A 14,976-nucleotide genomic window follows, 5' to 3' on the forward strand; every position below is an offset into this window, starting at 1 on the left:
TGCACACAGAACCCAAGCCCCGGGAATGAATATGCCTCCCGACAGGCTACAAAAACCTGCATTTAGAGGCAGGATCCACGGAAGCTTCCGGCTCCCGCGACCAGACTGAGCGGACACGTACCAGCCCGCAGGGCTGGACTACCCTGCTTCAGTGCAGGCTTTGCGGGCCCCCACGCACGCACATGGGGTCTGGGCAAGGACCGAGTGCCGGGAGCTTTCTGTCCCCTTTCACCTCCCGGACTCCCGGCAACGCCGAGCGTGGCGCGCGCCGCCTGAGGACGTCGGCCGGGCCTGCCCAGCGCCGGCCAATCCCGAGCGTCTATGCAAATGAGGCTCCTTATCGGGCCACGACTCCGCCTCCCGCGGCCCAGGCCGTAGTAACCCATTCATGGGGCAGGCGCGAGGCTGCAGCCCGGCTCCGCAGCGCTCGCAGCCACCGCCTCCTCTCCGCTCCGGGTCTTCCCCTTCCTTTTACAACTGATCCTGTTGGGGATTTTTTTTTTTTTTTCTAAATTGGATCGGTAGGGAGGAGCAGGGAGGGGGGTGGGGGACCAGGAGGAAGAGGAGAGATTAGGCAGCCATCAATCTCCTCCTGTTTCTCCCAGAACAGGTGATGCTTCAAAATTGTGATCACTTTCTGGAGGCAGCGCTGCCACTGGAAGGATGCGAGCGACCTAGGGCGGAGGGCCTGAGACGGCAGATCTGAACTTCCGAAGGACAGAACCCAAACTTTAACTACATCTGTCCGCACCTCACGCGTGGAAGCAAAGGACGGGTTATCTCTCCCCCCACCCCCCCAAGAGAGACTCAAACTTCGGCACTTGATCCCTTTTCTTGGATTGGTTTGGAGGAGACGGTTTGGTGACAACGTTGGGAACAGTGAGGACAGCGTTGTAACTCATTTTTAAAGCGACAGTAGATCAGACTTTTTAAATGTTTGGCATCCAAGATACTTTAGGAAGAGGACCAGCTCTGAAAGAGAAATCGCTGGGCGCCGAGATGGATTCGGTCAGGTCCTGGGTCCGGAATGTCGGCGTGGTGGACGCCAATGTCGCGGCGCAGAGGTAACGAGACGGCCGCACACTTATTATGCTCTCAGCCTCTCGCTTGTTCGTTTCTCGCTCTCTCGATCTCTGTCTCTCTCTGTGTGTCACCACCCTCGCTGCCCTGGCCCTTGATCGCTCCCTCCCCCTATATTTCGCCCTGGCCTGGCGCGCTGGGGCTCGCCCTCCGGCAGGCAGGTCGCTGCGGTTAGGGGAACACTTACCCCGCGGCCAACACTCGAGTTTCTGAACTGCCTGGGTCGTTTGTGTTTCTCCCGCACGCCTTCCCCACAGACTACTCTTTGGGAGGAAAAATAACAAAGTAGCATCCGACGCCTCGCAGCTCAGCCCCTAGTCCTGCAAGACGGGCCGGGTCCGGAGCCCAGCGTGAGCACCCAGCCGGCAGCGGCGACCACCGGAGGACAGCCGGCTTTTCGGCGACTCCCGGGTTCCGCCAAGCTGCTTGCGAGCGCCTCTCCTCCCGCATCCTGCCGGGCGATTCCTGGAGGCGGGGAGCCCACGGCCAGATGGCGGCGGCGGCTAGAGGAGCCGTGGAGGCCGGAGCGGCTGCCTGTGAAGGCAAAGCAGCCGGGTGCTCTGGGAGGGGCGCAGACTGGAGGGTCCGGGAGCAGAGATAAAACAGCGGACCAGACGCACAGAGGCGGGGGTGAGGGGAGAGAAGAGACTAAAGAGAAAAGATGGAGTAACAGTAGAAGCAGCCCGTAGGAAAAAGGCGAGGAAAGGAGACGCGCTGCAAAAGCAGCAGTCACAGCCTCTAGTTTTGCTCGTCCCTGAAGTTGACTGTTTCTGAGCATCCTCCTGCTGAGATAGTAAATGCCTTGTCCAGCTGCCACCCCATGAAGACATTCTGGTTCCCCTCCCTCATCACCACTATTGAGCTGGCATTTGTGGTCTCTACGACCTTGTCTGTCAGAGACAGCCCCCTTACCCCAAAGAGCTCACGAACTTCTTCCCACGACTGCCGCCTCTCTGTCCGCTCTCCTGGCCATCCCCCTCTAAGTCCTAGCTTCACGCGGAGAAACTACTTCTTTTCTAGACAGGTCACGACTCTACCTGGAGTCCCGGGTAGAGCGAACCGGCCACTACTCTTGGAGGAGAGGAAGCAAAAGCCGCTACGCTCCGGAGACCGGAGCAGGCGGCAGCTCCCTCCCTCCTGCCCGAGACCGGGACGCGCCCGTGTCCTCGAGCAGATGGCAGGCCACGGCGGCGGCTTTCCGCAGCCGTCTGGGGACTCTCTGGGCTGCAGGCCGAGGAAAAGCGGGCAGCACCGCAGAGCGGGCTCTTCGGCGCATTTCCTTAGCCAAGCACCTGGAAGAGGCCTCCCCTACTTTCCTCCCTTCTCCGATCAAATAATTGTTACAGTTAAAACAGGCAGTCCGATGGGGAGGGGGGGATTCTAGCCAAAATTTTACACCCTTCAAAAGAGAGAAAGTGCTCGCGCCCTAGAGCAAGACGCCCGGCGACCCCAGCACCGCGGGGCAGTCCCGTCCACCTGCGCGCTCGCCTGGGCCGTGAGTCTCCTGTTAAATGCGATCTGGCGGCCAGTTTGTCCCCGGCCGCCGTAGGTCGGCAGGGAGGTGTGTGCACATACTCAGTACGCTCCAGGGAGCCTCCCGGGTTCTCCAACACCGGTATCGCGGTCGGCGCGTTTGGCCCGCGCGGCCCAGAGATGCGGCTTGAGCCGGGAGACCCACAGCCCCAGGCGAGGACATTCCAGCCTCTTAATAACATTTTGGCTTCTCCAGGCTCAGCAGTTCTAGGGGCAAGGTCCTCAGTATCAGGTCGTACGCGATGGCCCTAGAAGCCTGGTACTGGTTCAAGGGGATTCCACCCTGCTACTGCCCCGGGCAAAACTTTTCGGAAGAGCGAGGAAAGCAGGCAGTGAGGCCTCTCCCTGTAGGACCCAGGCTTGGCTTCTGGGCTTCCCGTCCGCTCAGAGGGGTTCTTGCCCACCGCCCTTTCGGGATAGCTTGGTGGTGGGGGGGGGGCGTTGTGGGCAGTAGTGCCGGGACAGGTAACTCCAATGAAGATGAAGGAATAGGGTCATTTCTTTAAAAGTAACGAGGCGCTTAGTCCCCTAAGCCTGGGGCCCAGCCCTGAATCCTGACCCAGTCCGCAGAAGATTGGGCCACCTAATGGGACAAGACTTGGGCCAGTGCCTCAGGGGACTCCTGGGGGCCTCGGTCTGTAGTCATGATCCTTTGGTCTCCACTAAAGGCCAGACTTTGAGCTGCTGGGTGCTGGGATGCCCGGAGGCTGGAACAGCTGGCAGTGACAGCATTCGGGGTCGTCGGCCCTGCCACCCGATCCCTGTGGCCACTCCTCTGAGGAGTCCTCACTTCTTAATCCTAATTGAAAAGAAGGCCCGAGGGCTCCAGAAGTCTGGACCCCGGACAGGGACCCCTGACTGTCTGCGGTGTTGCATGGGCGCGTTGGTAACATCGTGTCTTTCTCTCCTTCCCCGGATGCGGTGTCCTCCGTGTCTCTTCGTGCGCAGCGGAGTAGCCCTGTCCCGGGCCCACTTTGAGAAGCAGCCTCCCTCCAACTTGAGGAAATCCAACTTCTTTCATTTCGTCCTGGCACTCTACGACAGGCAGGGGCAGCCGGTGGAGATTGAGCGCACTGCCTTCGTAGACTTTGTGGAGAACGACAAAGTAAGCAGAGGTCCCCCTCTTCCCCTGGCAGCTTAATAACTACCTCCTTGCAAAGCACTAAAGATCCCATCTGTCACTTCCGACACTTCTCCACTCACATCAGGAGGGATGAGAAATCGAGGCTTCTCACCCCCGGCCTCTGAATCAGTCGATTTTCCCGCATCTTCTCCCGCCCGCACTCCCCTCCCACACCTCCCTTTGTAGGGGCGCTTGTGGCTTTTCGAACCGGGCTTCCGGATCATTAACAGAGCCTGGTCACCGACTGACCGCGGAGCAAATGTCCTTCCAACTAGAGCATAGTTTAAACGTATACTCAGGGCCCAGGCTGCCCTTCTCTGTATTATTATTATTATTATTATTATTATTATTATTATTATTATTATTATTAATTATTTTGCACTTGTCAGTGCTGGCAGGGTGGGTTAGACAGGTAGTAGGTGGAAACCCACAGCCCGGCCTCCCAACCCATCCCCTTAGCCTTCTCTTCCACTCTGGTTCCCAAGGCAGTGCCTGCTCCCGGCCCAGGCTGGGTTATGGGGGCTGAATTTGATCTCAAATGAAGCCATGTGAGAAGAAAGGGAAGTGTCTTGCCCTTTCTGGGCCTGTCTCCTCATCTATACAGTGGAGTTTTGGAGCAGGCCTTCCCAAGATTCCTCTTGAATCTGGGCCTGTGTCCCTGAGCTGGTGGCCCCAAGACTCCATCCTGGCCAGGTAGGGCCGAACGCTGCCCTTCCAAATGACAGGTTCCTTTACCTTTCTGCCAAGAGAAGCCTTGGGGCTTCCTAAGGAAAGGCAGAGCCCGATGGGTTGGGTGGGGCCTGTTTAAACGCAGCCGTAGACACGATGTCTGGGGGTCCCACCTCTGGGGCGGCACTTCTGAGGACATTTTTAAGGGGGGGAGCAGACCGGTGGAAAAGGTCAAGTGACAGCGAGCCTTGGCAAGTTTCGGAGGTTGGCGAACGGCTGCCGCTCCTGCCCTTTGACCCGGGGCTGGGCAGGGGGTTGTTCAAAGCTGTCGGTTGAAAGATGGCAGGGGTTAGGGTAGGGAAGCCCTCTCTCTTCTTTCTTTCTCATTTTGGGGGGCTGGAAAGCAAAGGACTCTGTCTTTTCAGGAACAAGGCAACGAGAAGACCAACAACGGCACCCACTACAAGTTACAGCTCCTCTATAGCAACGGTGAGCGCCCTGCGCCCGCGGCGCCCGCGCGCTCCTTTCTCCGGGAAGCATTGACCTTGCTGCGGTCGCTGGCGGGCGGGCTCCAGGCCCGGGGAGAGCAGGGCTGCGGGAGGCCCGCTCGGAGCCAGGGGGTCGGGCGGGTGATCTTTGCCCCCAGGACGGCTCAACCTGCACTCAGCCCCGGCCCCACAGACGGGTCTGGGGTGCCCGGAAGGGCTGCGCCGCCCTCACCTCGTGCCCGCCCGCCTCCCCCGCAGGTGTCCGCACGGAGCAGGACCTGTACGTCAGGCTCATCGACTCGGTCACCAAGCAGGTGAGCCTCGCGGTCACTCGGCTCCTCCTCTCCCCCTCCAATCTCCCCTCTCCCTCATCCAGCCTGTCCCTGACCTGCCCTCACCCTCCATGACTTCCTGGGTCAGTCTTCATAGACCCTCCGCATCAACCCGCACCTGGTCTACTCTGGAAAAAAAAAAAAATCGCCCTCCCCACTCTTCTCAATTATCCGGACTGGGGAGACGCTGGGGGTCGAGGGTAGTCGAGCAGAGGGATGAAGAGGGGAAGCAATTGGGAGATTCAGCACCCCCACCGCCCACAGTCTTTTTTGCGAGAAGTATGTCCTCACCGGGGCAAACTTTTCTATTACCATTTCGCTCGAGTTAACCAGGCCACAGCTCAGGTTCTGTGCTGCGAGCGGGGACTCCTGATGAAGCGGTGGGCAGAGAGAGGAGACACGATTTTGTGCTTGCCCTAAAGCCCTCTTTTCTTTGTCCCTCCACTTCCTCGTATCTCCCCTCCCTGCCCCCGCCTCCTTCGCAGCCCATAGCTTACGAGGGACAAAATAAGAATCCAGAAATGTGCCGAGTTCTCCTGACACACGAAGTGATGTGCAGGTAAGCGCCGTCTTTTTCCTGCGGGCTTTGCTGGAGCGCGGGGGCAGGTGAGCCGCGCTTGCGGCGCAGGCTCGCGCGCGTCCCGGGCGCTGACTTTCAGGAGACCTGGCGCCCCGGGAGGGAGGGCTCTCCGGGACTTGCCCTTGGGGCCGGTTCACTAGATCTCCTCCCTAAAAGCCAGATTCTGAGAGCAAGTCCGTTAGGACTCGAAAAGGAAACCCAGAGTCACTCAGGATTCCACCCCCTGGCATCTTGGGAGTTTCCTCTGCGACGCGGAAGGTCCACAGTCCAGCGGTTGGCGGCCGGGCCGGGAGGGGCTGAGCGGCTGCGGGTCAAGTTTGGGATCCGGGACTTTCCCTGAATCGGTCGCCGTCCGAGGCCAGCAGCGCTCAGTTCCCGCCGGTCCTGTCCCGTCCGCTTTAGGGGCAAGTTTCCAGGAGGGGCCACTTGCTGAGTTAACTGAGTCAAGGCACTGGAAGGACTCTCGGTCTGGGTGGGAGACCACCAGCGGGGTCAAGCGGCCCATTTTTAGGGCGCTACCCACCGCCTCCCAGCTGAGGCACCCGTCTGTGTTGCACAAGCCTTTTCTTCCAATGGGGATGTGGCTTTTCCTTGATTTCTCGAGCCAGGGGAGTTTCTTGGGTCAGGAGAAACTGCTGGGTGGAAAACTGGTCAGGTTCACGACTGGATGAGGGGGGAGGACCCCATGGGGAGATCCGGGGTCTGGGGCAACAGTTGGATTCTGATGACCAAGTTGTGAAAGGTGCTGTCTACCCTCATCTTCTTTTCCGAGGCCAGTCTATTCCATTTTGAGTCTTTCATTCTGCTCAACTAGAAGGAAAAAAAATATTAGAAGACATTCATCCATACACTTATTCTTTCAACAAATTTTTATCGCGTGTCTAGTATGTGCTGGGTATGGGAGATCCCACAGCAAAGGAGAAAGGATATAGAAAGGAAACTCTGGGAAAAGGTGGTTATCTTACTATAAAAATTTTAATGCTTACTCCATAAACGTTTTTCTTCCTCCCAAAATCTCTAATTGGAAAGTCTCAATTCTTCCTTACTCCACTATTGCTCAGTGAGTGTCTTCCAACTCCAGAGTTTCTAGCTTCGGGTAATTGCGGACCATCTGAGCTAGTTTGGGTTGTTTTATGGGCAGCTCCCGGCAGCCCCGTCTCCCTCCCAACCCAGTCAGGAAGAAACCAGAACAATCGGACATGTTTGTTTTGGTTTTGACCAACTATTAGAAAAACAAACTTCGCCAAATGCAAAGTTCAACTCTGCCAGTGGCCTCAGCTGAGGGGAATTGAGAGAGGCCTCCTCGCCTGAGCAGCTGGGTGAGGTGTGGGGCGATGGAGTAACCAGATAGCTACTCCATTATCCCAGGGCCCCCTGATAGATTCTCTCAGAAAGAAACTACAACTCCAAGATGAACTTGTATGTAACACTCAGATTAAAGTCAGAACACCTTGATTTGGTTGGCTAATTGAAGGGCGGGTTTTTAAAAAATTCTTCTTTATACTTTTAAATGTCTTTGTTTGGAGAGATTGTCTTCTTAAAAGGAAAGAAAACAAAACCCAAATCTGGCCCATTGTCTGATGAATTGTATCTGTCATTTTAAGTGATACTCGCACGCCCCATCCAGCTGTAGTTAAGGCTGACATTTTTATTTTTTAAGCCCAATCAAATCCTCCTCATTTTATGCTGTTTAAGTAGAGGCATCAATTTTTAAAGGCTCTAGTTTAGTCTGCATTAGTAACACAATATAAAAATTTAATGTACTGTAACCTCTTTGCATTGGAGGCCTGGAAAGATGCGCCATTTTCTCCCCAAACTGGGGTTTAAAGCAAATATTAATTATGGGTAAATAAATGATCCATTGGATGGATACTATGTAGTGTGTGTGTATGTGTGTGTGTGTGTGCGCGCGCGCGCGCGCGCACGCACTTTGGGAGATGAGCTGGGGTGATGGCAAATATTGGATGCATCTAAAATGGAATTCCTCATTTAATCTGTTAGTCAGAGCGGGTGACTCTCCAGTAAGGGAAAAAAGTTCCTTTTCCCACATATTAAGAGTCAGTTATCAAAGTCAATGACTCTAGGATGATTCAGATGAGCCCTGTGTCTCACTGGTTATTGCACACGCTTAGTTTCATGTGCAGAGTGTTCTTGGACGTACCTGGGAATTTCCCTGTGCTCTGCAATCTCTAGCAAAAAAAAAAAAAGCCCATAAACTGGTGTTTAGCTTTTAGGGGAGGAACAAAACAAATCTCTCCTAGGTATAACTTCTTCCTCCCTTCCCCAGTTGTCTCCACTCCCCTCTTCCCTGCTTTAGTTCATTCTGCCAATTATTAGCAAGGAGAAATCTAGTTGTTATGTCGCTTGCCAGCCACCCCTGTGCCCTCAATGCTCAGAGGGTTAAAAGATATTATAATTTGAACAGAAGTCGTCTCAAGGCCTACAGCTGGCTAATAACAGAGTTGTATTGAGCGCGAGCAAACCCCACAGCTGTGACTTTTCGCCACAAGGCGCAGGCTAGACAGAGCCCTAATCAGATGGGCCAGCCGGGCAGTGGGGCCAGTGTCTTTATCGGCCAGATGGTGTGAATTTAGACACTTTTGTTATGCAATCGCAGGGAGGAGTTGGGGAGAAGAAAACAAAACAAAAGCCACCATGCTGTGTGCTTATTTGAGTTTGAAATTAGAGACAGATTTTTGAAAGTTGAGGGTTGAATTTTAAAAACGATTTTGGAGGGGAAAGGGCACACTGGCTTGTCTGGAGCAGGAGTTTGGTTGACTGGACATCCTGTGTCCATAGCTGGTTTTTTTGTTTTCTTCACTTATCCCCTCCCCTTGATCCCTTTCTGAAAAATCCAGGTAAGATCCAGATTGGGGTAAAATCTCTCACATTCCTCGCCTCCCATCCCCAACTAGTTTTATTTCTTCTTATTCCGTCTCTAAAGATCTCCTCAAGGAGGCAGGGAGGGTGGGAGAGGCCTATAAGCAAATCAAGAGTCTTTTAGGTAAAAAGTTCTCCAAATAAGGACCAGAATAAAAGAAACCAAACCAAGCCAAATGAGGGGCAGAGGAAAAGCTTTCATTTTCATTCGTTAGGAAAAAAAAAAGAGCACTTTGAGCCCCTCTGGGGTGGTTAGGAACACACACAACCTTAACCTAGTGCCAAGCTCAGTTTCCTCCTCTTTGTTTGTTTCCCATCTTTTCCTATTTTTTTTTTTCTTTTTAGTCTTGTTCGGTTTTTAAAAATACTTATCAGGGACTTCAGACTTAGAGATTGGCTTGTTGGAAATGAATCCTAAAAATGAGCCTTTTAATTAAAGTAGCTGAACCTAAAGTCGATCCCATCGGCTTTGTCTATACAGCAAAGGGAAGGGAGACTTGAGTTTGTTATCTGAGTAATTCAGGGACGGGGGCCTTGATGTCAACCCACATCCCTGATCCCAGAGTGACTGGGGAATGTAGACTCATGAATGTCTTCCACTCTCCACTTCCCTTTGCTTATTTTATGATTGCTGGCACGAGGACTGAATGTCATTTAAGAAACCAAATCAAGAATAACTAGGACATCTTGATGAGACCTTTTCTTTTTATAAAAGAAAGAAAGAAAAAAAAAAAGAATTAGCTTTGGCTAACCCAGAGAAATTTTATGAAGGGCTCAGAAGGGGTGAATATAGCTCACTTGTATAATTTTTATACCTTCCAACAGCTGCGTGAGTGTCTGCTACATCTTTCCTGTGGTGTTAACTCAGAGATTATACTTAAATATGTTACTGTTGGAAGATGGAAGATTGGGTCCTAAAGTTTCTCTGCATTTTTCTTTGAATATCATTTCCTTCCCCTAGTCGATTCCCCACACTTGTATGACCCTGGCACCAGGCTTACATTTTTATCTGTTTTTCTTTTCCTCCAGAGAAAGTCCCCATGGAAAGCAGCTGAATTCAGCTGAGCAATTTTGCAAACTTCCTTGGCCTCCTCAGAATCCTTCCTTCTCAAACTAGACAGATTAGCACATTCTGAGAGAATTCTCTTGTAATTAAATTGTACCCAGAATCACACATGGATTTGGATTAAATTGACATGCTGGTGATGTCAAAGGGGAGGCTAGCTAGGTCTTTAGATAACTAGCATGCATAGGGCTTTTGAAATTGTGTTGCTAAGAAAAAGGATTTGCCTGAAGTGCACAGGTATTCCACTAACATAAGAAATAGAAATAGGAAAGGTGGCAGACAGAAATGGGTGGAGTAGGGAGTTAGGAAGAGAGACAAGGGCTTTGGGAGGTGGGAGAGCTGCTGGCCAGCACTTTTATTGGTGTTAATCCTGGGATGGCTTGAAATTTTAAAAGTTAAGACCTGATATAATTTCAAAGGCAAAATATTATTTCAGAAACTCCCAGTGGCAAACTCTGGCATTTAAGAAAGTTGAGACAAACTTTCTTTTACTTCCCACTAATTTGATTACATTTCTTAAAACCTCATTGTGCCCATTTGGTGAACATTTTTTTTTTTTTTTTTTTTAGCATCTCCCAAGTCTATTTTACTTTCTGAGGATGGTGGAATTTCTTACGGAATAATCCACACACCCTTGCATGAGAGCGATGGACTTTAAAAATTTTTTTTAAATATCTGTTTGTTGGTTGGTAGTTCTGTAGAGGATCAGAGAGGGCAGATACACTGCCCAGAAACAGAAAGCAAATTGAAGATTGGGCTGGTATTAGGCCTTTGGGTCCCTGCTGCCACATGACTTCTTTTCCTTAATCTGTCACCACTTTTGAAGCGAAGGATGCTCAGGGAATCTCATAGCCTCATGGACTTCTTAAACCTAGAAGGGTTTCTGGAGATAATCTAGTCCCATACTTTAGTTTTATATATAAGGAAGGCAAAGCCCAGAGGGGTTAAAGAGATTTGACTAAATTCATGCAGCTAGCAAGTGACAAAGTTGGGTTAGGTGCCAGAGCCCTGATTCCTACTTTACCCATCTTTCTATCACGTCTCATCAACAGAGAGACTATCATGGGAAGAGCAATGCTCACATAAATGTGGTTCTTGCTAACAGTTATGAGATATATTCTCCAACAGCTGGAGATGGTACTGCTTTTCTTATAAGCCATGTCAAGGCTACATCCTTAACCAACTACCGCTGATGGCAGACCATGTGCTTGGGTGAGCTGAGAGGTATTTAGAAGGCTGTGGTTCTGGCAAGCAGCAGACAGGCAACATGAGGATGTGATTTTCCAGCCACCCAGCTTCCCTCACCCTGTTTGTATTCGTTTAGGTCTTTCATGCAGATACCTTTGGAGCGGAGTGTTTTGTTCTCTGCTCAGGTCCTGCTGAGTCCTTCCCATCTGTTGTAATTGCTCTAGGGTCCCTACTTTCTCTCTTCCTCTCAGATGATTCCACGAGCGCTTCTCGAGAATCTACCAGGGTACCCAGCACTTTGCCAGGTGGAAGGCTTGGGAGGTAGAGTTCTCAAGATGGGACTTACGCGCTGAGTCTCGTTTCTGTTCTGGACTTGGTGAAAATGTTGGGAGATAGCATTTAACACCTCCCTGCCTCATTTTCCTCCCACTTGACAATGTACACCACACTTCTGGTCTTCCTCCTTCATCTTTAGAAGATGATGGAAATGAATGCACGAATAAACATTTAGAAAGTACACTGAGTTGTTTGAAGAAAGATGGTATGTAACTAAGGTTTCTAATAATCCAGGCAGCTGTGGGTATTTTAAAATACCTTTTCCTTTCCCCTCTTACTTGAAATATTTATTAAGACACAAATACCTAAAAAAAAAATACAACAATAAAATCACTCAACATGGAGCTGGGGGTGATGTTATAGATCTTAATGTCCTATTGTCTGTTGTTCAGGTTACAAACATAACTCTTGGGGAAAGTTGTAATTTGCTGAGAATTACCCAGTTTATAAGTCACAGGGTGAGAATTTGAATGAATATTTTGGGGCTTTAAATTTAGTGTTGTTTTTAAACGTGGCCATAAACTCACTCTCAAGCAGCTGATAGTTAAGGAGCTACCTGGGACATACTCATTTTTGGTGAACGTTCTTACATTATATGTGTATTTTCTTGATTTTTAACAAATTTCTTTTACTCTTTTGGTCCCTTCCCAATCTACAGTCGATGCTGCGAAAAGAAAAGTTGTGGCAATCGAAATGAGACTCCTTCAGATCCTGTCATCATCGACAGGTAGGGGGAAAAAGTGATTTAAAAAAAATCGTGTCTGATTTCTTTCCTTTAGAATCTTAACTCTGAGTACTGATCACTGGGCTTTGACGTAAGGTTGGTTTCGTGTTATCTTCAAGGCATGAAGCTAGTCCGACATGTGCTTTCTTGTCTTGGTTGGCCTTCCTTGGAAGAAGTCAGAACCTTCCTTTTTGAACATATGTCTCTAAATCTGTGATGAGATTCTTTTCCAGGTGCACTGACTCCACCATAATAAGGAGGGTGTGGATGGTATAGGCTGGTAAAGGATGCCGTCTCTCCTGTCTGTTGGGATAGGGTCTCAATCAGTTCCCTAGAAGAGGCAGTGTACCCCATTTAAGCGGTGACTTCTCTATCATTCTCAGTGATTGCTGTTTGCCTTGAAGACTATCAACTTAGATTACGGTTTAGAGGATGATGACAAGCTCTGTTGCATTGAGGGAGATTCATTTCTACTGCAGAGGATTGCATTCTGGGTTCCCTGTTATGTGCCGAGTAGGAAAGATTCTTTGGGACGAGATGCTAATTCATGGAAATGTGATTTAGGCATCCTCAGCTGTATGTTTTTGTGATTGGAAACAGAACTTACCAACCAATGAAGAAATACCAAATTAACTTCCAGCAATCGCGTAATTTTTAAGAAATCCCATATTCCCACCCCTAATTTTTTCTCTTTCGTTAAAAAACGGAATAATTCCCCATTGCTTCTTTCTTTGGGTTTTTGTGTTTCTAGACAGGTCCTGAAATGGGTTGGAGAGACCACAGTCTCCAAAGTTGTTATTCCAATATTCCAACGAATTCTCAGTTGGGAGAATGGAACCTCTGGCATGCTTCCCAGAAAGCCAGCTTGGTTTCTTCGTGGAAAGTGTAGCATAGCCCTAGGAACGAGGAGGCTGGAGTTCTGATCCCATCCTAGCTTCTGACTTTGGACAAAGCACTCAACATCTCTGTGTGATGGTCTCACGGAGGGGATGGCTGGAGGGCATGGCCTGCTGCTGTAGGTTTCAGAGGTTGCTGAAATGTCCGTGGCAGTCTCGCAGTATTCTCTGAGATGCTTGGAAGAGGATGACAGCCAGGTAGACAGTGTTTGCTGGATGTATATGGTGCCTTGGCCATCACAGGAGGATCACGTGAGACAAATTTGAGGGAGCCATTTGGAATTTCTTTAGTTTTCCTGAAAGTGCATGGGTTGGAAGAACTCTTTGGGGTCAGCTGTCTTCCTCCTTTGATCGATGAAAAGACTGAACTCAGAAACGGTGACACGGCTTACCCTTGTTTGCAGGACACTAGAACACATACATCCGTATTTCTAGGCCCATGATTCTCTCGCTGCTACAACCTTTTCTCCAGCACTCTGCATCCCAGCTTACGTGCGTTGGACGTGCTGATCACCTCCTCACCTCCCAGGATGCCCTCGGGCTCCTCTGGGGAATATGATGCCAATGACACCAGCCTAGACACAGATCCAGGCCTTTCCAGCATGTCCATTGAGCTCACGAATCTCCATCTAGTCTTTTTCACTCACTTCAGCTCCTCTTTCAAGAAGGTGTTCTACCTCATGATGGTTACATCCTTTTCGGTAATAAATACCCCGTAAGCGAGCTTTAGAACTGTTGCAAACCTGTACATGGTAACCCAGACCTTACATCTCATCAGCACACGTCCTCAGTGCAGTTCCTTCTCTAAGAAGCTGTGTATAACCTGAACCCTCAGGGAAAGCCGAATGTGCTACGTTTTATTCCTATATAATAGACATGTTCATGGACGTAGGCTTTCGGCATCCATGGAGAGGAAAGATTTTCATGTTATGGTGCCTTCGTTAGCGCTCGAATGCTTTACATTCTTTGGAGATGGTGGAAATTGTATTTTAGCTGCGTCTTAGGGAGCTTTATGAGGCTGTGGCATTTATTTTTACTATCCTATGCACAATAAAACAGCCCGGCGATGTCTCTGCATCACTGGAAGTACGTGTTACTTCCGAAATGTTGTGCATCTACTCATGGAAACATACATACTGAAGGGGGCTATAAATTGACCAGGATCAGATTTTTAGAGAACTCATCTTATTACAAACAGATGCATTTGTCTGGCTCCTGCATCGTGGGGCTGTTGTTTGAAGATACTCTTCCTTCCCCGGAATCTTGTCTCACTGCTCCCGAATGTCTCCTTCCCTTCGTCTCTGGAAGCGAAAGGGGGTGAAGTCCAGTTTCCATTTGCCGGCGGTGGGATGGGCGGTTTGTGTCGTCCAGGGGTTGAGCTGTGCATCTGGTCCCTGGATTCAACATCTGCCGGCTTAGAGATGTTGAGATAACCCATGAGCACCAAACGGGTGCTAAGCAGTCTATTTTGGATTTCCTCTGAGTAAATATAGAACTCTCTTCCTTGCCCTTGTTCCTGTAACGCCGACTAATTATCTCCTCCCCCTTCTCGCTCAGTCGAACCAGATGCAGTTAATTTACACGGTCTCTTTGGGTTTTCTCACACAACAGGCATGTTCCACTCCGGCTCCAGGGAAGCCTGTTTATCCCCTTGGAACTGTGCGTGTTCCGCAGGGAAGGGGGAGGGGTGGCTCAAGAATGGTCCCCAAACTTTTCCCCACCAAGGACCCCTTTTGTCTTTTTGCCTTTGGTGAACCAGGTTCTGCAAGATTTTGCCTGCCAAACCGCAGTGAACAAGTCACAATTCAGCCGTGATTTCATTTTTATTAATTGAAGACATACCGCAGAAATGGGCAGGAAAAATCTCATCACAGAAATGCCATTGATCTCATCAATGGCCAATCAGAGTTTCTGATCGAGGCGAGACTGACAGTGTGACAACACTAACCTGATAGACGGCCAGCTCAGACACAAACAACTTGACTGTTCATCTAGCTCACGTGACCACGTCGTGGGCAGACATTCCATTTCCAATGGGCAGTCTGAAGTGTGAAATAGAGCTTTGACTACCCCGTGGCCCC

At 50.2% G+C, this 14,976-nt stretch overlaps 1 protein-coding gene across 1 annotated transcript in view; it reads left to right on the forward strand.

Moving 5' to 3' along the window:
• The first annotated feature begins 367 nt into the window (after positions 1 to 367).
• EBF2 (EBF transcription factor 2) overlaps positions 368 to 14,976 on the forward strand; it is a 184,115-nt gene continuing 169,506 nt past the window's right edge. The window contains exons 1-6 of the mRNA XM_010948633.3: positions 368 to 1,064; positions 3,562 to 3,718; positions 4,831 to 4,894; positions 5,152 to 5,207; positions 5,711 to 5,784; positions 11,934 to 12,002. Of these exons, the coding sequence (XP_010946935.2) occupies positions 934 to 1,064; positions 3,562 to 3,718; positions 4,831 to 4,894; positions 5,152 to 5,207; positions 5,711 to 5,784; positions 11,934 to 12,002 (551 nt within the window). The 5' untranslated portion in view covers positions 368 to 933. The remainder of the gene's footprint in view (positions 1,065 to 3,561; positions 3,719 to 4,830; positions 4,895 to 5,151; positions 5,208 to 5,710; positions 5,785 to 11,933; positions 12,003 to 14,976) is intronic.

This window comes from Camelus bactrianus, chromosome 31 (assembly GCF_048773025.1).
Source record: "Camelus bactrianus isolate YW-2024 breed Bactrian camel chromosome 31, ASM4877302v1, whole genome shotgun sequence".
Lineage (NCBI taxonomy): Eukaryota > Metazoa > Chordata > Mammalia > Artiodactyla > Camelidae > Camelus > Camelus bactrianus.